Raw genomic sequence first — 24,805 nt, 5'->3', positions numbered from 1 at the left:
CCCGCCCCCCCCCAAAAAAAAAATCTTAAATGCAGCACACTCATGCCCACAGACTACAGCCACATATACTTCTTCATTCAACTCTGAAGTACACATGGGGTACACTCAAGTACACTCTCACAGGGCATACTTGAGCACCACCACAACACATTCAGAAAAACCCCTCCAAGTGCCTGCCATTTCAAAGGAAGAGTAATATGACTGGTAGATCACCAGTGGCTATTGGAATTGGTAATGCAGAAATAAGGTAATCAAGGTGATACTAACTTATACAATGAGCCAGGCTACTGAAACATCTGCACCAGAATACCTGCAACAATGCTAAGAAATTTGCTTTAAAATATTTAATTACCGTAGCCTTGCAAAGCTTCCTCTGACTCTATGAATATACTATAGTTAAACTACAGCATATATGTTTATTCCACACACACACTTTGAGGCCACACCTAATGTGCAGTCTTTATTAATCAAACATGCCTCCTCCCCAGTCTATTTTGAAATTAATATTGATGGACCTTGCAGAAGACAAGGACTGTTCCTCCATGCTCACTGCTTACTCACTTGGAGCCAGCAGGTGAACAGGCAAGCCACAGTATAGAAGAAAAGCAGCAGGGTAAGGAAGCTTATGGGACGCAGGTGACGCTGTGGGTTAAACCATAGAGCCTAGGGCTTGCCAATCAGAAGGTCAGCAGTTCGAATCCCTGTGATGGGATGAGCTCCCGTTGCTCGGTCCCTGCTCCTGCCAACCTAGCAGTTCCAAAGCACGTCAAAGTACAACTAGATAAATAGGTACTGCTCCGGCAAGAAGGTAAACGGTGTTTCCATGCACTTCTCTGGTTCACCAAAAGTGGCTTAGTCATGCTGGCCACATGACCCGGAAGCTGTACGCCGGCTCCCTCGGCCAGTAAAGCGAAATGAGCAGCGCAACCCCTAACGGTCAGGGGTCCCTTTACCTTTAAGGAAGCTTAAAATACTGGCAATGAGCCCCATAATGGGGTATGGGCCTTGGCAGATGCCCAATGTTGCCAACTCATGATATCAGCATTCCTGTGCTCTGTTGCCTACTTCTACTCACCCTCTGTTTCCTTCTAAATGGGGCCTATATGTGGAGCTTTTATTTAAAAAGTACGGTAATTCTGGTGCAGGTAGATGGAGATGGAATCTGATTGAGTTTTGTTCCACATTCAGCTGTCTCTTGCATTAAGCACCCTCTTTGACACAAGGTGCTCATGCATCTTTTTTTAAAAAAACAACACCCCAACTAATTATACTAAAAATGTATTTAGCGCATGTATATATACATATGAATCATCAAACCAATTTCTTTGTGAAGGAAATCGCCCTAATCAACCTTAACATGTTCAATTCAGAGATGTCTACAGAAGTGTACAAGCTCAGAATCTCTCTGGCTCTCTTCTTACACATACATAGATGTATTGAACCTTTATATCTCTATTAGCAAATCTCATCTACTGTGTCACCTAATTTTGAAATATTTAAACAGGTGAAATTTTGAAATACTTAAACAGGTGTTCCTTCCTACTCCATAAGCTTTTATGGTTCCCATTATTGTGCTTTGATAATGGGACACTTATATCAAGGACTCCAGTCCTCAAACCTTTGTTAGGAGCCTAATTTCAAATCTTTTTTTAAAAAAATGAGAAAGTTTGATTGCTATATTCCCAGGGCATATTAATTCACTGAATCTGCCAACATAAGCTGATTTGTAGTTATAATTGCAGAGTTTAATACTACTATAATTCATCGTTTTGTGAAACCTAGAGCTTCCTTCCAGTTTATTAACTCCTACAGTATAACAGTCACCAACTCAGCCAGTTCTTTAGCTATTTAAGTACTTAACAGATTAAGCTTGTGCAATGTCCCCATTTTCTGCATATATTGCATTATTTGACATTATACACACATCACATGCATAATATGAATTTTACATGCATTACACATGCATAAGATGAGAGCACACAGTAACGGTTGGTAATCAAACAGAACCAGGGAATAATCTCAGACCAAGGAGACATAATTAGGAAAAAAAAGTCAAAATAGAAAATTATTCAATTCACTACCAAAAGAAAATACATTGCTCTGTTGGCCCTTGCGTGTAAATTACTGTATAAGTCCTCATATTACATGCAAAGTTAGCTGTGTGAACTTAAGATGTTATAGGAAATGCAAACTTATGTATACAGAAATTAGTTTTTGCCTCCAAAAAATACAGGCTTCATATGGAAAACTTAAGGCAAGCAATTATGTCCTTGTTTCACTTACACCCATGTTCACACACAAACACACACACATCCCACGGATAGCTCTGTTGATAGAGCATAAGACTTTGCCTCACATTGGGCAAAAAGATTCCTGCATTGCAGGGGGTTGGGCTGGATGGCTCTCATGGTCTCTTTCAACTCTTCAATTCTATCATTCTATGAAGTTAGTGCTTAAAGGCCTTTCTAGTCACCCAACAGTTCCATCTGGATTACTAGAGCAACAGTAGCTAGAATCTACTGCTATATCTACAATACACAGTCTCCATGCAATGGTTAAATGGAATCTCTAAGTTCAGAGGAATTATGCCACTGAAGAGGAGGCCAATTGCCCTAACACACCATTTGTAGGCTTCCTGAAATCATCTGGTTGGCTGCTGTGGGAAGAAAGATGTTGGACTAGATGGAATTTTGGTTGATCCAGCATAGCACTTCTTGTGTTCTTATACAGAAGGCTGAGTAAGGTGTTGGGGAGGTAGATGTGCATGTCAGACATGGAATAAACGTAAATCAATAAACAAACAAACAATGCAGTGAGATGGCATTTGCAGTCTTGCTACTATGAAAGACTAAACTTTTAATGAGTAGTCTCTCAAAGAGTTTAGCACACACTACTTTGTATATGCTTTAAGTTCTAAAAAAAAACCCCACCAAAATCATTATGCTGTGCACTAATTATGTGTTCTATTAGTTCACCTGGCAACCTGGATATTAGCATAATTATAACATACATGGACACAGCACTGCAAATAACAACCTGATGCACCTGTGTGTATGAATGTAGGACAGGAAGATAAAGAGTACAAGTGTGTAAGAGAGGGAATGAACTTTTCAAGTGCCATCTATTACTGGGGGGGGGGGGAGAGAATGTAAACAAGCTCATTTTATGAAAATGGATTGATTGTAGCTGAGCATTTCTTTAAAAAATATTGCCTGGAAAGTCCTTTTTCAGGATCGAACCTTAAATTCTGATTCTAAAATGGATGGCATTTTCTAATCTCTCTAGATTTGGGGAGGATTCTGGATTCTTTTCATGCAAAATGAAGCCCAAGATGTTTTCCAATTATCTATTCGAGATGAGGAAGTAATATAAAATATGGATGTATGCCAAAGGCATTGCAGAAAACAATATCCCAGGCAAAATATGTATCACAATATACCAAGCTGGAGGTTACTTGAGACTGAAAGATGATAGAAGCCAGTTTCTGTGCCAAAATGATATAAACTAGGCTGGCAGTGAGATAGCCTAATTCTACCATCAAGGAGAGGGAGTATATGGCCTTCCAGATGTTGCTGGAACTACAACTCACATTCTTCCTGACTACTGACCACCCTAACAGAGGATGGGGCACGTTTATCCACTTATCTGAGGTATTCGCAATCTACTTTAAGAGTCCTAGGGTGGTAAACTCTAAAAACCACAAACAATAACAATGTAACAAAATTAATTGATCAGAATCATAAAATTAATAATAGTCACAAATAAACAGGCAGCAGAACTGAAGATAAAATATCACCAGGCACTTCATCCCTCCCCAGAATCCTGGGTAAAAAGATGCATCCGACAACCACATCATGAAACCAGCAACAAGAAGTTGCCAGCTTTAAAAAACAAAATACCAAACTATGTGGCAATAATGACAATAGCCTCTTCCACCAGACATGTGATGTAGACATTTAGATCAAACTATGTGGATTTTTTAAAAAGAACTATTTCACTTACATTGCTAACACTGGAAATGAATTTCTCTCTGCACATTTGAAACCACATTAAAGCAGTAATTATTGTGAACTTGAATATTGAGGCTATAATCCAACTTGTGGCTCCAGAGTAGCCCAAATGAAGTCAATGGGGCTCCATGGAGTAAGCAGCTTAAAGAACACACGCGGAATTTAAAAATGAACTCCCCCTCCCCTGAGCATACTAATACAAAGGGCTAAAGCCAAGTACCTTATTGTTTTCTATTCAAAAATGTTGCAAATTATCCACATGAAAAGAACTTTGACCTATATTAGTATTCACAATGAAAGGATGGATATAAAGCATAAGAGGATATAGTGAGCAAGGTCCACAACAGAGATGCAGGCCAGTAGACACCTCTTCCTTTAAAATAAAAAAAAAGTTATAGAATTCTTGAAATCTTTACACAGCACATCCTTGGCAGACTTCCTTTGCTACATTTTAAAATTCACAGATTCTTCCTGGTATAAGATTCCAGTATGATCATGTCATTAAGACCACCATGTCAATGTGATCCAGTCTTGGTTACACAGTTTACTTGTTTACCTGCTCACACCCTTCTTGCTTCATAGCAAAATTTAAACTTCGCTCCAACCACACACTACAAAGTAGGAGGTAATTAATGGATCCATTCTTCTTTACTGCAGCTCGAAGAGGAATATTCCTACTGCTAAGAGTTCTTGAAGGTTCTAGAGTGTTACCAAGGAAAAATACGGGAACCCCACCCCACTGAAAAATTCAATTGGCAAAACAAATTTAATAGCTATTAGTCAATATCTGAAATTTTAAACAATAAATAAAGGGAAAGATCCCAAATCTTACCACAAGTTTGCCACTGCCTAGGATTTAAGACAACAAAATAATTGATATAATTTACTAGTAGTAATACTAGTACTCTGTAGCTGATGTAGGCTCCTACAAGTAGTAACACTATATCTCTTTGAATGCATTTTGGGTTAAGATTCAGATCAAAATAGAAATTAAAGATATCCAAAGCACTTAAGATCCAAGTTTGACATGCTGAGGTTCATTTCAGCACTACAAAAAAATGTTAATCTATGGATCCTTGTGAGAGATGCTCTGGTAATTACCAAAACAATTTGAAACAACAAATGGTGCTCTTCTGCTTCTTTCTTAAATAGTTTAAGTATATTATGCACTTCCATTTTAATGTCATATACATGCTCTGAACAGACAATTTGCATGAATTTATAATCATCTATCCCCTCACATATGCATTTGAAACCACAGGAAAATACTAGAACCCAGCAGATTACTGTGTGAATTAAGTGAGTGAAATGACATATTAAAGTCCCTACTATGACAAAATGCTAGCACATATATTAGATAGCAGCTTGAAGCAAAGCATTAAAAATGCAATCTAAGATATTACTGCCAGCTAGCAAATAGAAATTTTGAAACAGGGACTTTGCCATTTCCCCCTTAGCATTATTATGGGCAAACACCATGGCTATTGATTAATCTAATTTAAGAAATAACATATTTACAGATGTGCTTCCTTCTCATATGCTCTTGTGGAGAAGAGACTACATTTTCAGTTCCCTTGTATTTTTGTCGACTAAAAATTCTAAGCAGCTCCCATTTATAATACATTATAAATTGAAAACCGCATGTATCCAACCATATAATCTCATCCATCAGCTTTAATCTCTGCAACAGTCTCGACTACATGAAACAGACAGAGTAAACATTCTAAGATTTTGTTTTGAGAATCCTTTGATTACCTTTTGGATCGCCTCAACATGCTGGTTTCTGGCAGAGAGAAATTGGATAGCACTGTCCAGAAGGAGTCAGACATGATCTTTGTAAGCTTTCATTTCCAGCAAAAACACTGCACTATCAAACCACAAGCAATAAAATAAGGGACCAAAGAAAACCAGTGACAGAGCCAATGCAAATTCCCTGTAGATCTTGCAGGCTGTTCCATTAATGTGAACGAGACAAGTAGGCAGGCAGGCAAGCAGGCAGCTGCTTTCAGTGTCTCTGCTTTCTATTGATTTCACCCTTGCCTGTCTTCCTGCCTTTCTCTACCTAGAACGGCATTTACAGAATGACACTGGACTGCTTAAGGAAACTTACTGTCAATACTAGGACGTATTTGGCTTAAATTACATTTTATTCATATATTGTGTTCAGTTGTTAATTTATTCCTTTTGTTTAAAGAAAATATGAAACTGAATTCCCATCAGATAAAAGTAACCCCTCAGTCCTCACGTGCACTTGAAAGAAAGCCTTAATGTATGAAACCATATTTAGTTCATATCATCCTTTGCTAGTCTTTGCATCTCCTAGTCCACCACACTATTCATTACTTTTGCCTCAATCTTCACTGCCCTCTATTCTCTTCTCCACTGTGGAAATGTATTGTAAGTTCTTTTGGGGCCAGGGATCCATCTTTTTTGCTTATGAAGCTTTGAGAAGTTGTCATGGAAACCAAAGCAGCAATTTCCAATTTAAAAAATCACCATTTTATCTTAATTGCAAGAAAAATTAATAATGCTCCCCCCCCAATGTATATAGGTAGCTGCAACTCAGGATAGCATTCAGAACTGTGATCTTGGAAAGCTTTACGGTTTAAGTTCCCATGCTGTAAATCAATAGATTATTCAAGGAGAGATTAGTGGACAGCCGCTCATAAACCTGTTGGCTTGAAGCTGAGATTAATCATTTTGGCCTATCACAGGTAATAATGCACACTAGGACTAATACCTGGCATTTGAGTGATGGGTTTTATCTCTATACTAGCAGGGAATGGTCGGTGCTGCTCAGGATTTTTTGTGAAACAAAAAATTATTATGGTTTTTAATTAAAGGATGTAATTTTTGAGTTTGGGTGCCTCACAACAAGGACAAGGTGAAGTAACACCCAATTCCCGTTTCAGTTCACCATCTTGATTCAAAATGGTGCCCAGCATCCCAATGGCAATGAAGTCCACCAGCCCAATCAACAAAGACTGCTCCCCATCCCCACCTCAGCAATCCTCATGCTGAGTTTGGTGATGATAACCTGAGAGGCTGCTGAACCTATGCCAAAAAACAAATTCACCCCAAAGTCACATGTCAAACATCAACAAAAAGTATGGTCCCCATCTTGGAAAAACCTTGTGCCAAGTTTGCCAACAATACCTCAAGAGGCAGCTAAACACACAGAGTCTAGACAGACAGACAAACCACTTTCCAAAATATATAGCAGACTAGCAGGTAGTGCCTGGTGCTGCCTGAGAATTTGTAGAAACCAAAAACCATTTTTTAAAATGCATAGTGTAATTTGTGAGTTTGGACCTGTCACACCAAAAATCAGGTAAAGTTATGTCAAAGTGCCATTCCAGCTCTTGTGCCACCATCACCATCACAAACAGGTAAAAAGAAAAAAGAGCTGCTGCTGCTACTATAGCAGGGGTAGGCAACCTAAAGCCCATGGGCCACAAGTGGCCCACAGGGGTCGTTTAACGGACCCATAAACTGCCTCCGAACTGAGCCGCCCACTTGGTGAGTCCCCACCCGCTGCACTAAACCGGTGCAGTGCGGCGTGGGGACTCGCTTCTGCGGCGCCAGAAATCACGTCTGCGCAGACGCCGGAAATTGTGGGCGTGCGTGCAATCCAGCCCACAGAGGGATCTCCGCTGGAGTAAACTGGCCCAGGTGAGGTAAAGCTTGCCGACCCCTGTACTATAGTAATGAAAAGCATAGCAAACAGTTTCCCCCTGAAAATAATCAATGCCTCCCCATGACACAATTCACTATCATCTTGTTTTACTAAAGACAAAAAATCAACATAAAATGCAAGATACTATCCAAATATTTAAATTCAAAAAATTTAGCCTGCCGTCATAGTCTGCCTGCCCATCCATCAACATCAGGGAGTTAGAGTCACACCTTAAATCATGTAATAAGTAATTTGATTTTCAAAATCATAAAGAAAAAATACAGTGACCAATGTCATGTTATACGTAAAAAATACTAGCCAAGAGAGAAAGTTGGAAAGTTACCGTATTTTTCGCCCCATAGGACGCACTTAGTTTTTTTTGGGGGGGGGAAATAAAGGGGGGCTGCTATGCGCGAAGTCGCACAGCTCTCCCACGGCTAGTGGAGGACTGCGCGAAGCCCGAAGCTTGGGGCACGCTGAGTGGGTGCCGGCAAGCTCTCCACTAGCCATGGGAGAGCTGCGTCTCCCACGGCTAGCGGATAGCTTCCTGAAGCCCGGAGAGCGAGAGGGGTCGGTGCGCACCGACCCCCCTCGCTCTCCCGGCTTCAGCGAAAGCCTGCATTCGCCCCATAGGACGCACACACATTTCCCCTTCATTTTTGGAGGGGGGAAAGTGTGTCCTATAGGACGAAAAATACGGTATATACCTTTTGTTAAGAAGATATTCAATGAAAGGCTTAATACACACACATACAATCTTTCACAAAGAATAAATTGCAATTGAGGATAAAAAATAAAACCCTGTGTAAATCATTCTCTCATTGCTGACCACCTTCCAAGACCATCCATTTTACTTCTAATAAATAAATAAATAAGAGTTTTAAAAGCTACCTGCAGATTCTATGCTACAAAAGTAGAATGCTGCTTCAAGCAGCCTATTTTGAAAAAATAAATAAATTTCCTTTTGTGGATCTGTATAGCAGAGTGAGATTAATAAAGAAAGCAGTTGGGTGAGAAAAGAAAATGGCACCAACGAATAATTTGACAGAAGATAAAATCATCTAATAAAGCTTATAATTTATATTAGAATGGTAAGATCCATTTTGATGAAATGAATAGATTGTAAGTGAACACTGCTACACTGCTTAAGAAAAGGTCTTTGGGATGTTTTCACTGAACATTTTTTATCTACCTCTAATACCAATATCTTTTTATGCTGCTGTGAATATGAAGTCTTATTGAAGCTGAATGTATGAGATTACAATATTAAAACAGCTTGAATTTAGTTCAGTTTTTCAATATAAGAATATGGAAACATCACCCTTATAAATCTTTCTAAGTAAGGCAAGTCCCACCTGTACTCCATCCCCCACCTGCCACAAAAAAATGAAGCAAATGGTCGGGCCACAAAGCATTCCGTAGACATCAAATGTGTTCCAGGTTTCTCATGGACCTCCAACTCTGGCAATCAAAATGATTTCTAGTTACTTGATGCACAACACACTCTGTCTTTTGAATTTTGTCAAAAATAGTGAACCCACAACAGTTCATAACCCTTGTAATATATACGCACAACAGCAAAAAAAGCATGCAAATGTTGGAATGCAACAGCAGCAAACAATATATAATGGTTACAAATTAAAGTGGTTGAATTGACAGCCTAGTTAAAGAAATGGCAATCAATGGACACATTCCCATGCTTTAAACCGAGTGAAACCATGGCTAAGTGCAAACATGTGAACATGCTGGCTACCAAGGATTGCACCTGCTCTGCTGCTCTTCGGGCTTTTTAGCTTAGCACAGCATAGCTGCAAAGTCAACATCTGGATCTGGGTATAATCCAAACCCAAGATTAAGGTCAAGGTCTCTTCTCCTTAACCAAGATCTTCTGCAAAGAACAAAACTTGGCTTAGCTGACATCCCAAGCCAAGCTAAAAAGTCCAGAAAAGAGCAAAGCTGATGAAAGCTCCTCCTGGAAGCCAGCATGTTTGTAAAGTCCTGATAATCCATACTTTGGGTTACAGTGACACGAAAACAGGCCAATATAGGACAACATTTCCTAGTTTTGCAGATGACTCCTCATTCATTGCATCTTTTGATGAAATTGCACAGCATTTTAAGCTCTGTTTTTTTTTCTTTTACAGAATATGTATTTTATTTTTAAAATTGTACTTCTTTATAAAAGCCCCAAAAATTCAGCAGCAAAATGAAACATGTCTAGATGTCTACCACTGCATCTACATCTACATCTGACAATGTATCAATTGGATACAAATCTACAATAGTCATTATATGTCTCTGTAATTTAGATAATTCTCATGAGTATTTCAACGCTCTTTTGCACAAGAATATGTTTTACAATAGCTTGAATAGCAATAGCAATGCAAAATTCAGATAATTTTACGTACTGACATCATGACAGGTCTGGAGTCTGCTACAGAAAAAAGGCTGTACCCAACTGGAGTGTTCAAAACAGATGTGTGTAAAGACTTCAGAATTCAAGTCCAAATCTTTCTTAGGTTACATTCCCTATAAATTGTCATCTTCTATGACATGTGAAGTCGTTAGATACTGTACCATAGTGCTTGTCTGATGGCTTTTTCCAACAGTAGTTAGTGCCTTTTCATAACTACACGTATTAATTCACCAACTGAACATTTAATAACCCATTTAGCACTTAATGCTAATCCAAACCATGGTGTAATGCAAAAGCATTGGCCCCCATAAAGAAGGACTTTACTCCTCCTCTGGTGTCCACCCTCTTGCTTCTGTGAGCTAAGCAATAATTTGGCTTAGTGTGTAATCTGAACCTGGGCTCAGTTTTTCTTACATCAGGCAAACTACAAGCTGTATACAAGGTTCATTCTATGGCTTACCACTCATGGTTTGTCTGGAGGAGACAAAGCCATGAATTTGGGTGCAGATAACATACCAAGGCAAACCAGGGCTTAGCTCACAGCAGTACAGCACCAGAGTACTGGAAGAGGAGCAAAATGGCCAAGATCTCTTCTCAGGCAGCTTGCACACTTCCACTAAGCCATGGTTTGTTGTAGTTTTGTGCATGAACTGAGTCACTGTTACTTTAAAGCACTACTTTATTGTTTGGATTATTAAAAAAATTAAACAAGCTTCCTAAGGACCTATAGTGTTTGCAATTATATATGCACTCTTTCATGCTTTAAAAATCACATAATTATCCTAATTATAGCTGACACATTTACTACGAGAAAAAATCGCCTTATTTTTCCAAAACAAAATTTGAATGTACTCAGTGGCAAAGCTCAACATTTTTCCTATGTGCACCAATATACAAGTTAACGTCACATATTCAAAACCTACTATCATTCTTCAAATTTGAAGGCAACTTCTTCACAATGATGTACAGTGAGACCATGATTTATGCTCATTTAACTTGTGCGCATTCAGCTTTATGTGCTTGGCAATTTTAAAAAATGTAAAAGGGGGGCAGAAAGGGGACAGGCATATAGAAAAAAGGCTTTGGCAACCCTGTCTGCCACTGCCTGCCATGTGTTTTGACTATATGCAGTTTTGGTTTAGGCATGAACCCTGGAATGCAACCCCTCCATAGGCTGAGGGCTTATGCAGTGTTATGTTATCAGTATAACACTGATATTGACTCAGCGACTGACCTATCTTCATGACACTGGTGAAAGGTGGCAGCAGACTACAACCCCTGCTTGCTATTACTGGCTCATACACACACAAATGTTTCCCATTATAATTTCATATATGCTTATTATTTCTTCCCTTTAAAAAAAACTCCATCAAACAAACTTGCCCTTCCTGCTAATAATCTTAAGGTACTGTACATTTTCTGTCCTAAATTTGATAAAATTGTTCTGCCTCAACTCGTTTGCTTTAAATCCTCTGTTGGATCTTTATCATTCATTTATTTTAAACAAAGGAAATTTAAAAATCTCACCAGCAGTCAACTGAAACTGCCCTTGAATACATTTGCAGTTTGCTTAATCTCGCTAGATCTCATATTATCTTTTCTAGTCTTCTTCTTGACATTCAGCTTTTGATACTATCAGCCATGCCATTCTTCCCACCATTTTGCAAAAGCTTCGATTTGGTGAAACTGTTATATTCACATATTTTTGTAAGTTCTGGTGATTTTCAAAAACACTTTTATTTCCTCATCCTTTTCTGTTATAAGTGCCCTTTAAATATTCTCCCAATAGAATGAAAGTTCCTCACCTTTAAGGTGATGTACATAGATGGGAGAATGCCTAAGCCATTCAACCATATGACAGGGTCTTTCACATAGGTATTTCACAGAAAACTGGCATATTCAATGGAAGAGACAGATGTATTCAGTCCCATTCAGTTGAATTACCGAGACATTCTCCTGGCTGCATGGGATCTGGTTATTTAAGTATTTTTTAAAATTCTGTATTGCCCTTTTAGCATAAAATGCAGCAGTGGAGCTCACTATCATCTGAATAGCCTCCACAACACTACATCAGCCAACAGGAGCCTTGAGTGGTGTTGAAGCCACTCCTGCAAGTTATTTCATCCAGTCTCCATGCAGCTGGTGTAACATTAAAATGAGTTCTCACTTATAGAGCGTAGAGAATGCACTGGAGTAAATTCAAGAGTAGAGTTCTCCATAGAGTAGGAATAGAAGTTCTTTAGTATGCTGGGGGGGGGGGGAGTACATCTGTCTCAGAAACTTCTTGGGGCTTTTTATATGGCAGAACCAATAGTAGCACAAGAAGCAGTGTCTTGGGACTGTGGCTAAATTTCACAAGCTTCTGCTACCAAAGAAGAATGCTCCAAATCCCTCCAAACCACATGGTCTTCTAACTGAAATAAACAACGATAATGTCTCAACATTTCCAAGCCCCAATATTTTCTCAATGAGTCTGGAGTTATTGTGTTATAAAGCATGTCTCAGTCAACCTCCACTGGAAAAAATAGTATCATACCACTTGGTACTGAGCAGTTACTCATCATGTTTAAAGCTAATGGAAGCTGAAAGAAGCAACAACTAAAACTGGCAATTGCCACCTGCTGTGACAGAACAATTTCTAAGCAGCATTTAGCCTTAATATAGTTACTCCACAGACATCTGTCAAGCAGCAACCCTCCACGCCCGAGATCAACCAATATTCTACCCCAAATAAACTGTTTAAACTAGTGTGTCTCCATTTAAGAATACATGCATCCTAAATTAACTTACTGATATCATTTTTCAATATACCCTAAGACCATACACACATACATACATGCTATATTTTACTGCAAGTTGTCCTGTTAACTGAACCGTAGTATATAAATCTTAGTAAATAAAAGCTTAAAAATCCGAACTCCAATCACTTCTGTTATAAAGATGTATTAACTACCCTCCTTGATCGCTTAACAGCAACAAATCTGGAATATCAAGGTGCTTTGAGATTGCTCTTAAAAGCATGGACTTTGACGCAGTTGCTGAGGCATACCTGGGAAACATGTTTTTACTTGCTTTTTGCAACTAAAAGTTATCTTGGTTATAACTTTTTACAATTTTATGGTTTGGTTTTATGTTTTTATATTGTTGTAAACTGCATTGATATTTTTATGATACAGTGGTATAGAAATATTTAAATAAATAAATACAATTAGAATGGAGGATAAGTGGTGGGCTATGGTTAGACAAATCTGATGATGACTAGCTGAACTTATAACTTGCTAGAAGTTCAGATACCTCTAATTGCTAAAAGTCTGGTTTTTCCAGTCAGAGATTCAATACACCAAGCTGTGCCTAGCAGTCACTGATAGCCTTAATCCTCCATTAATTTGTATAATACCTTTTGAAAAACCAGTCAATGGTCATTTTGTGGTAGTGGATTTCAAAGAAGCACCAATATTCAGCTTTTTAGATGACCCTGAAGTCTAGCATTATATGAAAAAGAAATGCTTCTCTCTCCCTACTTTCTTTACACCATGCATAATTTTATGCACCTCTGTCGTGCCCCTGCTTAAAAAGGTAAAGGCACCCCTGCCCGTATGGGCCAGTCTTGACAGACTCTGGGGTTGTGCGCCCATCTCACTTAAGAGGCCAGGGGCCAGCGCTGTCCGGAGACACTTCCGGGTCACGTGGCCAGCGTGACATCGCTGCTCTGGCGAGCCAGAGCTGCACACGGAAACGCCATTTACCTTCCCGCTAGTAAGCGGTCCCTATTTATCTACTTGCACCTTGACGTGCTTTCGAACTGCTAGGTTGGCAGGCGCTGGGACCGAGCAACGGGAGCGCACCCCGCCGCGGGGATTCGAACCGCCGACCTTTCGATCGGCAAGTCCTAGGTGCTGAGGCTTTTACCCACAGCGCCACCCGCGTCCCACCCCTGCTTAGTCACCCTATTTCTAAACTAGAAAGCATTAAGTGTTGTAACCTTTCCTCACAAGGGAGTTGCTCAAGCTCATTGGTTATTCTGGTTGCCCTTTTCAGAACCTATTCCAGCATTACAATATCCTTTTTGAAGTGCAGCAAGAAGAACTGTACACAATACTACAAACATGGTTGCACTATATATTTATATAATTTGCAGTGTGTGTCTTCCCCTCCCCCAATTCCTTTCTATTTATCCTTAATGTAGAATCTGCCCTTTTTACCCAGCAGTCAGGCTGTTTAACTCTCTCCAGCAGCTGAGCTGAACAAGTTATGGGCATATGTACCAGGCCCTGTCACAAATTAATTGTCAGGGTAAATAATAGTGGTACTCTATCATCAAGATCTTGCTTGTATTGGCTCTCTTATTGCTCCCTCCTTCTCTACTCTTCGCCCAAGTAAGCACAGAAAATACTTTAAAATCAAACTTCTGGTATTCTAGAAACTGGAGCTTTGTGATGCTTTCATTTGTTATTAGACATCAATAAACAAGGGTAATCCTCGTTCCTGAATGTTAATCAAGGCTATCATGGTCATATTTAAATATCTGGTTTCAAGCAATTACAAAACTATTATAAAATTTTATATTAACAGACACATGTGAGGTACAAAATGTTTGTCTCCAAGTATATTTGACCTCCCTAAAGTTGGAAACTTCTTTTATCAGATACTGTTACAAGAGAACTGGATCAGGCAAGCGGACAGCTGTTTGTCCGCACAGAAAGGCTGACTACGCCAGAACAAGAGGAAAGGAAAAAAACCTATGTAAACATTTATGGAAGAACACAGACAAATCAATGTAATGTTATTACCAGACAATGTAATTCCCTACAGAGCTAAGGTAGCTGCAGCGTAACTCAATTGTGGGTGTTCAAATGTAGCTGTCAGAAAATAACTTGACAGGATGAACTTAAGATTCCAAATCAGCAGCAAGAGCGACCGACTGGTATCCAAGTAAATAAAACGACAACAAAGAACAAATGGATAAAATAGGATTAAGAGCTGCACAGGTGAAGCAAGGAATTCGAAAATTATCATTACAGAGCTGTGCTTTTAGACACAACTACATATCAACAGATTATCATCTATTGTGTATTTACAAAGCAGAAAGGCAGAACCTCTGAAACAACAAAAAGCTATGATCACCCTAGAAAAAGCTGAAACCAACATCAATATTAGTTAGATTTTCCATCTTTTGGGACAAGATGGCATACAAAGATCATAAAACGTATAAAAACAAGAGCTTAAAACAATTAAGTCTCTTAAAAAAAAAGCAATAAAACAGATTCCAACACAGAGGCTTTATCAAAAACTTTACTTGTTGACTTCTTAAGACTCAGCCTTTCAAACTTCTACCAGTTAAGGTGCAACTTTAAGGGCATAACTCACCTAATGAACCCCATTAGTGGAAGCCCTTTAGGCGGGTAGGAGGGAGGATTGTTCAATCTAGCAAGCTGAAAGGCTTACACAAAAGGAACATTTGAATTCCACCTTAAGTGTTCTTTAAAGAGCAATATTAGTATCACTTCCTTTTCCTTCTATTTTTAACTCATTTGTCAGGAGGTCAGGTGTTATGCTGCTGCACGAAGTAGGCCTAAGGTTTTTACGTAAGTTTCTGCACACTATCCAATGCTTCCTCTTTATAACTTGAAGGTTTTACCCAACCAAATATTACAGATTTGTTCGATTTTATAATTGAACTTTCATACAGACGTTTTGATGCAATAATTTCATTTTGGCACACCATGTATTCAAAATAAACTTTGATATCTCTCTCAATTGTTGCAGCCAAATCCCTGTGGTTCCCTAGAGGGTTTCACCCTCAGGCCCCTGAGCTGCATTACCTTGGAGTTGGCCCAGGAAAACATGAGGAGAGCCCACGCCTAACCTTCTGCTGTAGTCCCCATGAGCAAAGCCATAGGATGTGACAGTGGATTTATCAACCCACACATATTGTTGCTCTGTCAAGACTAGGAGCCTTCACAGGTAACACAACTCTTGCTCTATAGAAAAAATACTATACTAGATAATAATAATAAAAAAACACTGGGTGGGATTCATCCAACTTTTACTCAGAGTAGACCTATTAAAATTAATGGACCTAACTTAAAGTCATGTACATTAATTTCAATGGGGTGACTGAATAAAACTTCACTGAATATCATCTCTTATGTGCAGCTATGTGTAAAGATTCAAATATTTTTAAATTCTGTATTAGTATACGAGAGGAAGACATAGATATTATTACTTATCGGCTTCTGGCAGCCAAACTGACAATATGTCAGAACTGAAAAGCACCATCACTGACTCCACTATTTTCTTCAAACTCTTGCTTAGCTAAAATTTGGTATATGGTATGAATGATGAAGTTAACAAACCTGATTAAAGTGAGAGAAGGTGAAAGAAGTTGCACCTTCCTCCTTGAGCTTCTGCCTGCTTCTTGGCATTATTTCATGATGTTATGAGTATGACAGAGCATCAGATTGCCTCATAGGACAACTTTATGCAACCAAACAAGTACCTAAGATTGTTTGTGCACTGCCCACAAAGGAGGAGTTCATAACAAAGCATCTATCTCAACTTAGTAGGAAAAACTGGCCTTATGTTTGCATGCACAAATTTGTTTGAATTATTACTCTACATGCAAACATAACAGCTGGTTAACAGGAAGCCTGAGGAAAGGTTCTACTAAAGAGGATTAAAAATAGTGAAACTACCAAAGGCTGACTTGAAAGAACAAATGAGCAGATATTATGATAGCAAATTTAATTCACTTAAAACAAGGAACATGTGGGGGGGGGGAAGCATTTTAGGGATGGGCTGAATGTAACTTAAAGTGGTACCTCGGGTTACAAACACTTCGGGTTGCAAACACTTCAGGTTACAAACTCCGCTAACTCAGAAGTAGTTACCTCGGGTTGCGAACTTTGCCCCAAGATGAGAACAGAAATCGCAGGCCAGAGGCAGTAGGAGGTCTCATTAGCGCACCTCAGGTTAAGAACAGTTTTGGGTTAAGAACGGGGAACGAATTAAGTTTGTAACCCGAGGTACCACTGTATTTTAGAAAATAATATATCTTGTTAAAGATAGAAAGACTGTAAGAATTATGTTTTAAAATTGTAGAGGAGGTGAGAAGAGGCCAACATCTGTATGCTTCATCCAGTCTCCCCCTGGATCTATATTGACACACCTTCTTCCAGTCTGTATTCACTGAATAGAGCAAAGGCAATACGTAAATGCGGAAGTCATTCAAGAGAACGCAGGGTCAGCTCAAGCCTTTCTGCTGCCAGGGGTGCAGGACAAAATAACAGAATGAGGCAGCAGATGGTGAGATGTATGTTTTAGGACCCACCTTATTTCTTTTGACTGTTTTTAATTGTTTTAACTGATTTTAATATTGTATTTACATTGCTGTAACGTTTCCTGGGAATTTATGTTGAAGGCCATATAAGAAATAGTGATGCTGGTGGTGGTGGTGATAACAACAACAACAACAACAACAACAATAATAAATTATATTTCTTTATTATTCTTAACTTTATATCCTGCCCTTCCTCCTTTGCTCAGGGTGGCAAAGGACATGTAGTAAATAAAAATTTGAGAAATAATGCTTCTGTAAACAAGTATAGTTCTATTAAGGGCCCATCTATAAATGAGAAAAGCATTACACAGAACTGTGGCAAAGACAAGGGGGGCACATGCATACAAATGATTTTGACCATGCTTATTGAACTGGGGGGAGATAATCAGTCTACTATGACTGATAATAGAACAAGCTTTCTGAATAATGCTTCCTTTCTTATTTTAGATGTTTCATGACCCTGACAAAATTTTGAATGCTACAGAGATACCTTAAATTCTAAGCCTACTATTGAAATGACCCAAGTTAAAGGTTATGCACTACTGATTAAAGAACGCATGTTCCCAGTTTAAATTCCTCCTTACCTCCACTGAAGTGGGTTGCTGCAGCAAGGGCTACCGGGGTTGCTCTGAGGTTGTGGGTTGAGGTAAAACACTAGAGGAGATGTAGCAAGGGCACAATCAGCACTAAATGGGATTTTAAGATGTTGCAGACCTGGAGCAGAAGTAGGAGAGAACACATGCTGGTGCCCATCACTTCCTCGGCAGTGGGAAAGGAAAGGAGAGGAGATTCTGACAAAGCACCACAACAGAAAGAGTCAGTTTCAAAATTATCCTGTCACGTACGTTTTGTTTGTTTTTAAAGAAAACAAGTTGCACACAGCAAATAACAGATCTACACCTAAACATGTACCTTTGGAGTGGGCATGGAAAGTATAAAAGCTACACATAATTGAATCTTCATGCATCAGCCCAAATTCATCTAATGAGTAAACTACAAGTTAAATAAAAACCTCAATTGCTAATCTCTTCTTAGGCATCAAATGGGAATTTATAAAAGACTGAAAAACTAGATAACCCTCCACTTACATAATCTTCATACTTAATGGCATATTCCATGCACATTCAGTGTCACTTGCAGCCATGGGCCACAGTCTCACAAGCTGCACCTCTGACTGCGGCTTTTCTCTTCCATGGCAGTGGCTCACAGCAGACTGCAGTCACAATATTTTATTTTTTTATTTCTAAGATGCTCTCATATGTGGAGATGTATATTAAAAGTGCAAGAACTTATACATTAATGGGGAAACTTGAGGTTAACTTTATTTACTCCTGATACTTAAGGCACTAATCTCCACAATTCAGCTATACTGAATATTTAATTGGAATCAATAGCCCTACAAATACGAATTATGAAATAAAATAGACCAGAAAGCTCAATATGAACTTTTATTCACTTCATACCAAGGAGAGCAAAAAATTAAGTTGCCCCATTATATAAAAATAAGAGATAGTACATTAATTATATCTATGCTTAAAAGACCAACAAAATGTATGACTGTTTATTCTAAAAACTTAAATGAAAGCATGGATTTGTTAAACTATTGCTTAACTGACACTCAAGATTCAGATTAATATTATATTTCTCACTCCAATAGATAAGCTAAGCACTGAGTCTATTTCACACAACAATCCTTACTGGATCCGTAGAGATGGGGCTCCAAACCTCTCTCTTCTTCGTTTCATCATTTCACTGTGTGAAATGCTAGATGTGTTAAATGAATAGATCTTAAAGCCAGAAAAGTGGAAGTGCTGTTAAATCCAAGCCTGAGTTTCTTGCGTAGCCTCAGAGTCAATGACAGATAACTATGCCTTCAACTGGAGTCGAAATCTATCAGATAGATCACATCACAAGGCAATTGTTTAAGAAGCCTTCTGCAAACTTATTTATGGCATCCAGAAACAACCAAGCCGAAGTCAGCCAGCATGAGGAGCAAGGTCTGAGAAGCCGAAGATAGGGACTGAACCGTTTTGTTTCACCGCCTACATTTTACTTCCATTATCACTCACAGTTGAGGCATGGAAAATCACGGAAAAACATTTGTTCATTTCAGCAACACTTTCAGCAAGCCACAAGGAAACAGAGACTGAGAGGGAGAAATGGCACATGAGCAAAAACTTTGGCAGAAGCCTCGCATACCAACACGAAAGCTCACACTGCAAAAGTAGTACACGGTGACTGCTGACCCAGAGCCCCAGGAAAGCCACAGGCAGCTGCTCTCTGACTGCTGTGGATTTCTACCCCACCCCCACTCCCCAAAAAATATTTTTTGGATTTCTAACATGGGGGTTGGATCTCATACCTTTTTCCTTATTATGGATTTTCATATTGTACTCAATAGCACTTAAGCATACTGTATTAGGTTTTTTATATACAAGGCTTTCCAGGAAGAGGAAACAGGACTTTGCTTCAACCTGTACTTTAATTCTTTCTGGATCTAGGAAGAACTGACAACGGTGATGAGAGCTCCAAGGCAAGAGATTTAACAATGTGAATTAACCAACTCCTTTTTAAAGGATAAACCAGGGGTAGGCAAACTAAGTCCCGGGGGCCAGATGCGGCCCAATCGCCTTCTAAATCTGGCCCGCAGACGGTCTGGGAATCAGCATGTTTTTAAATGAGCAGAATGTGTGCTTTTATTCAAAATGCATCTCTGGGTTATTTGTGGGGCATAGGAATTTGTCCATTCTTCCCCCAAAGGTCTGAGGGACAGTGGACCGGCCCCCTGCTGAAAAAGTTTGCTGACCCCTGGGATAAACTTTTCCCCCCTGTCTAAATAGTGACTCATTCATTTTGGCTGTGAAGCAACAGTTCTTGCCACTGACTAAGAGTGTAAGCATACCAAACTATTAATCAGTATCTTCAAAACCACCATGTATAGAAATTGCCACTTATACTGGAAGCCCAGGAAGCACACTGATGCATACTTACATTTTACTACTCAAAAAATGTCACCTGAGCCCTGCAATAAACTCCAGTGCCCAATCTGCCCTTATGTACTGCTCAGTATCATTATTGTATGATCAAATAATGAGCTTTCAAAAGTATGGATGACCAGCCAGCACATTTTCCATTACTTCCTTTATACTATCAGGAAGACTAATTCTCAAATCAAGAGACAACCATGTATAATGCTGGCCTTTAAAAAAACCATGTTACGTCAGTATGTAAACTAGTATCCCAGATATAATCCTGATACTATTTGAATGACGCCATTTTTGACTGACTCACTGACAAAAACTTAACCCAAAGTTGTCTAAATGATGCCTGCATAATTTAGCTGTGGAATGTCTCTTAATAAACACATCTCAATTAAAGATAAACCTTTTTAGATGAATTTAGAGAAAGAGGCGGAAAAAACTCAGGCACCAGAAGTTACCCAATTGTTCTCAAGAATGGTCAGCAAAAATCTATGAAGACGAACTCATACGTACAAAAAAGGTGCCAAACAGCATATTATGAGGTTATTTGATTAATTTCAACAGAAGGGTTGATACTTTTGAACTGCAGAACTACAACATGATTTCTTGAAGTTGCCAGCACTCTGAGAAAGTTCGTCAGTCTACTGGCACCTGACAGGATTGGGACACCTCTTAATCTGATTTATCAAGTTCTTCTAAAGTAATCTACATTCTCTCTGCCTCACTATGTATAACTGTTCTTACCAGGGGGTGCAGGGGAATCAGCAGAAGTCCACACACCCAAGCAATATCCCACTAAAAAACTCTGGTTAAATCAATATAATAATGAAGTTTAGCCCCAAACAGCTCCTATGCATCAAAACCTGAGTAAAGTTGTGAACGTTTGACCAGGCCAAGTTATGGAAACACTGGCTATTAGCTACTACTGGATAGAAATGAATGGGGGTGAAAGTACTTTACACACTAAAAGTACAGTACATATTATTTAAATATTAATGGTTCTCCCGTGTTAGCTAAGATACAAGCTCCTTGATTATAAAACGCTATCCTCAAGCAAGAAAATATAGTACAGTTTTTGTTAATAATAATAATATCACACCGAAAAAACACTACCAATGTGAAATGTACAAGATATCCCAAATGTATTTGGATGTAAATGACATAAGCTATTTCAGCTGATCAGTATTTATAATATGGATATTCAGAAAGCATAGTACCAGATTTTCTCATTTTAAAGTACTGCTAAAATACTGCACTAATTCCTTATGCCTTAAAAGCTTGCCATGTATGCAAAGCTAGTCACCCCCAAGTACGGTGAATGTACTTCTTGTTCAACAGAAACACAGACTTTCTTCATGCAATTTTGGGAAGTCATGTTGCAACATCAGCAATACAGTTTGCCGTTCCAATTTCTGAATCAGCACCTCCTATCTTTTTAGAAACAGGTAGTTATTTTTAGAGCGGCTCTTCTTGAGAGCCTCTCCCTTTGGCCGAGTTGCTATCACTCCACACTTTCAAATTAGGAGCACTTGGGAAACTCTTCAAATTTTCTTTAGTGTTAGAATGTGTACACAGAAGGCTACCTTTTTATGAGCACGCAACTGACTCCCACTACTGGAAGGCCAGGTAAAACCTTGAGTGACCAGAGCTAAAAGCTGCCCATTGCCCCTTCCAGCACCTCAGTAGAATGTAGAATACTTATTAATATTCCAGTCCAAAGCACTATATGAAAAGTATAGTATACTGATAAAACATAAAACGCTCAAGAGAACACAGAAAGTATTTTACTGAATGGTTCTGACAAATGCAGCAACTTATTGTTTTGCTGTTCAACAACTTTAAGTCAGCTTAAATATCTTTTCAAAGTTAAAAGAGTGAACTTCACTCCAACTGTTTCTTTACTGAAAGCACATTTACTTTCTCAATCTAAATATCTGTTTCACCTCCTTTCATTGTGGACTGCTCAAATGTTTAGACCAACAATGCTTTAATCACCAGTTTATGACATTTCTTGAAAACACATATCTGAATGATGTACTATTTCTACACCGTTTATTCTATTATTCTATGTTAAATATTTCAACTTGTCAAGCACATAAATTACTGGATTTACACAAAGTACTCAGAGAGGTTTCATACCAGTTCTTTTAGCCTCTGACCCTTCCTGTTTGTAAGTGTTGCTGCCAAAGCGTGGAGAAATAAGAGGAGTATGAGTTCAATGCTAGTTTCCTCAGGAAGGAATTCACTTACCTGGGAGATTTAACGCCATTAAAACAGATATGAAGGAAGTGAGTAAGCTACGCTGGAATTGGTAACTTAGAAATAAAATGTGAGAATGGCTCTATCAAGTGTCACACAACCAGTTCTCTCTGCTGTAAACATGAACACAGGTTGTGTGTCACTAGTTTTATATTCACAAGCAAACAGCCACAGATACAAGCCAAGACAGAAATAGACCATATAAACGCAACTACTACATTATCTCTCATTTGAGAAGTGTAGCTGATGACCTGTGGTGCCTATGAAGACTAGAGAACTATGACTACCACTTAAGACTGAGCATCTGATAATGCAAACAAGGTTTATAAGTTGAGAAATAATTTACAAAAATTGCCAAAAACCTATACTCAACGCACACTTCAGAAAGAAAGAATGCATAATTTGGTCTACCTACAAGCATCCCAATATGTTCTGTAATTTTAATAAAAATACTGTTGCAACCATTTCATCAGCATTGCAAAAATCCAAAATAGTTTCATGGAAGTTTAACAATAGGGAGTGTTGCAGTGGCTAGAGCCTCTATGCACCAGAATAGGTTCTGGAGAGACACCAGACGTAGAGGCATCAAGCATTGTCCTTAACAAAAAGGAAATACTAACAAGGTTTCTCTCAGCAGCATCATAAATCTAAGCCTATTTCTTGAAAGATAACATAAATATTCAGATCATGGTTTTCAATTATACTACTGTTTTTCATTTTCAGTCCAGGATTAGGCAGAAGGCTCACTTACCTCTCACAAATCCAACCAGAAACAGTTTCATTTTACCACTGACCAACCATATTGGCAAGTAATCCTTAAATCATGAATCTGCATAAAATGTCTGTACTGCTAAAATTAGGAAGACCACATGGCACATAAAAATGTAAAATACATTCAATTTTCAACACGATGGTTTTAACAGCCTGCTTTGTTTCTTATTCAAATGCTTCCAAAAGCCTAATTCCACAGTACCATCCATGTTTCTGGAGATGCCTAATGCGCAACAGTATTCCATCATCCTCAGTAACCATGGGCTTTTATGTGCCCCACCCTTTGTTCCTACAAAACACATAAAAGATCCAAAAATATTCTGATAGATTTAGTTACTATTAAGACAAGAAAGAAATGTATACTTACAAACTTCCTCTTCTAGGGAGACTAAGTTCCTTCTGTGGGAAAAATACAAACAGCAAATCAATCAAGCTGATGAGGACAATGCAGACCAGCCTGCTTTTGATCAAGTAATAACCATGCAGCTGTATTACCAGAACTCCAGGTATAACATTGTCCCCATATGCCTACAGCCAACCATGTTGCAATTTGGATTTTACAAGAAGCAAGAGTTGCTGAAATACAGAGGTATTCTGTAGTGCTCTTCTAATGTGCAAAGAGGAACCTCACTGATGTCAATAAACAGTACACAACATTCCTAAGTTCCCACTTCTTATAAACATCCCCATTAGCTCTGAGAATATAGCTGGTCTGGTAGGCCGGCTTTGTGTTTCTGACCGTTATTGTCACAACATTAAGACTATCTGTAAACATATTTTATTTTATAATTAATCTTTAAAGCATATAAAGCATATTAGTGCATATTTTTTCACATTGAACAGATACAGTACATGCATTGAACTGTTTTCACAAAGATGTTGGGTATAAATTAGATGTATGATATAGAATTAATTTTTTTTAAATGCTTCTGTTTCAGATCAACCAATTTATTTTTATGTTGTAAATATAATCTTGTACCACTAGATGGTATCATTATCCTACTTGACAATCTTGCAATATAGATAGGTAAAGATTAATAATGTTCTGAAACCAGAGATATTTGCAGTAAACGTTTACTACAGAAAAAACACACAATTACGCTACTTTTTAATCCCGGGAGAAATTTACCCATTTAAAGTAATGATTACATCTCATGCAATTTTATTTACCAGACTGCGTGCTGAGTTGTTGTTTAAGCCATAGCTAGTTATATTGGTCCACTGAGTCTGTATGGTTTACACTGCTGTAATTCGAATGGACCTTTCGGATTAGCTTTGCTCTTTCCTTTTAACATGTGGAGGCAGCAAACCATTTTATCTTTGGGCTCAGGGTTGCATCCAAACCAGGATTCA

At 38.6% G+C, this 24,805-nt stretch overlaps 1 protein-coding gene across 16 annotated transcripts in view; it reads right to left on the bottom strand.

The window, feature by feature from the left end:
- MAST2 (microtubule associated serine/threonine kinase 2) overlaps positions 1-24,805 on the bottom strand; it is a 145,707-nt gene that overhangs the window by 61,010 nt on the left and 59,892 nt on the right. For 6 of the 16 annotated variants that reach the window (XR_014565191.1, XR_014565192.1, XM_083742302.1 and 3 more), the window contains exon 4: positions 23,820-23,851. Coding sequence is in view for 8 of the 16 variants with exons in the window: in XM_083742302.1 (XP_083598428.1) it covers positions 23,820-23,851 (32 nt within the window). In the remaining 8 variants the exon portion in view is untranslated. Of the gene's footprint in view, positions 1-18,025; positions 18,233-19,139; positions 19,655-23,819; positions 23,852-24,805 lie in introns of those variants that run through there. The other 10 variants (XR_014565193.1, XM_083742301.1, XR_014565194.1 and 7 more) reach the window with 6 other exon arrangements.

This window comes from Podarcis gaigeae (assembly GCF_964106915.1).
Source record: "Podarcis gaigeae genome assembly, chromosome: 6".
NCBI classification, from domain to species: domain Eukaryota; kingdom Metazoa; phylum Chordata; class Lepidosauria; order Squamata; family Lacertidae; genus Podarcis; species Podarcis gaigeae.
The sequence above is the reverse complement of the archived record's forward strand: the minus strand, read 5'-3'. Positions and strand labels throughout refer to the sequence as shown.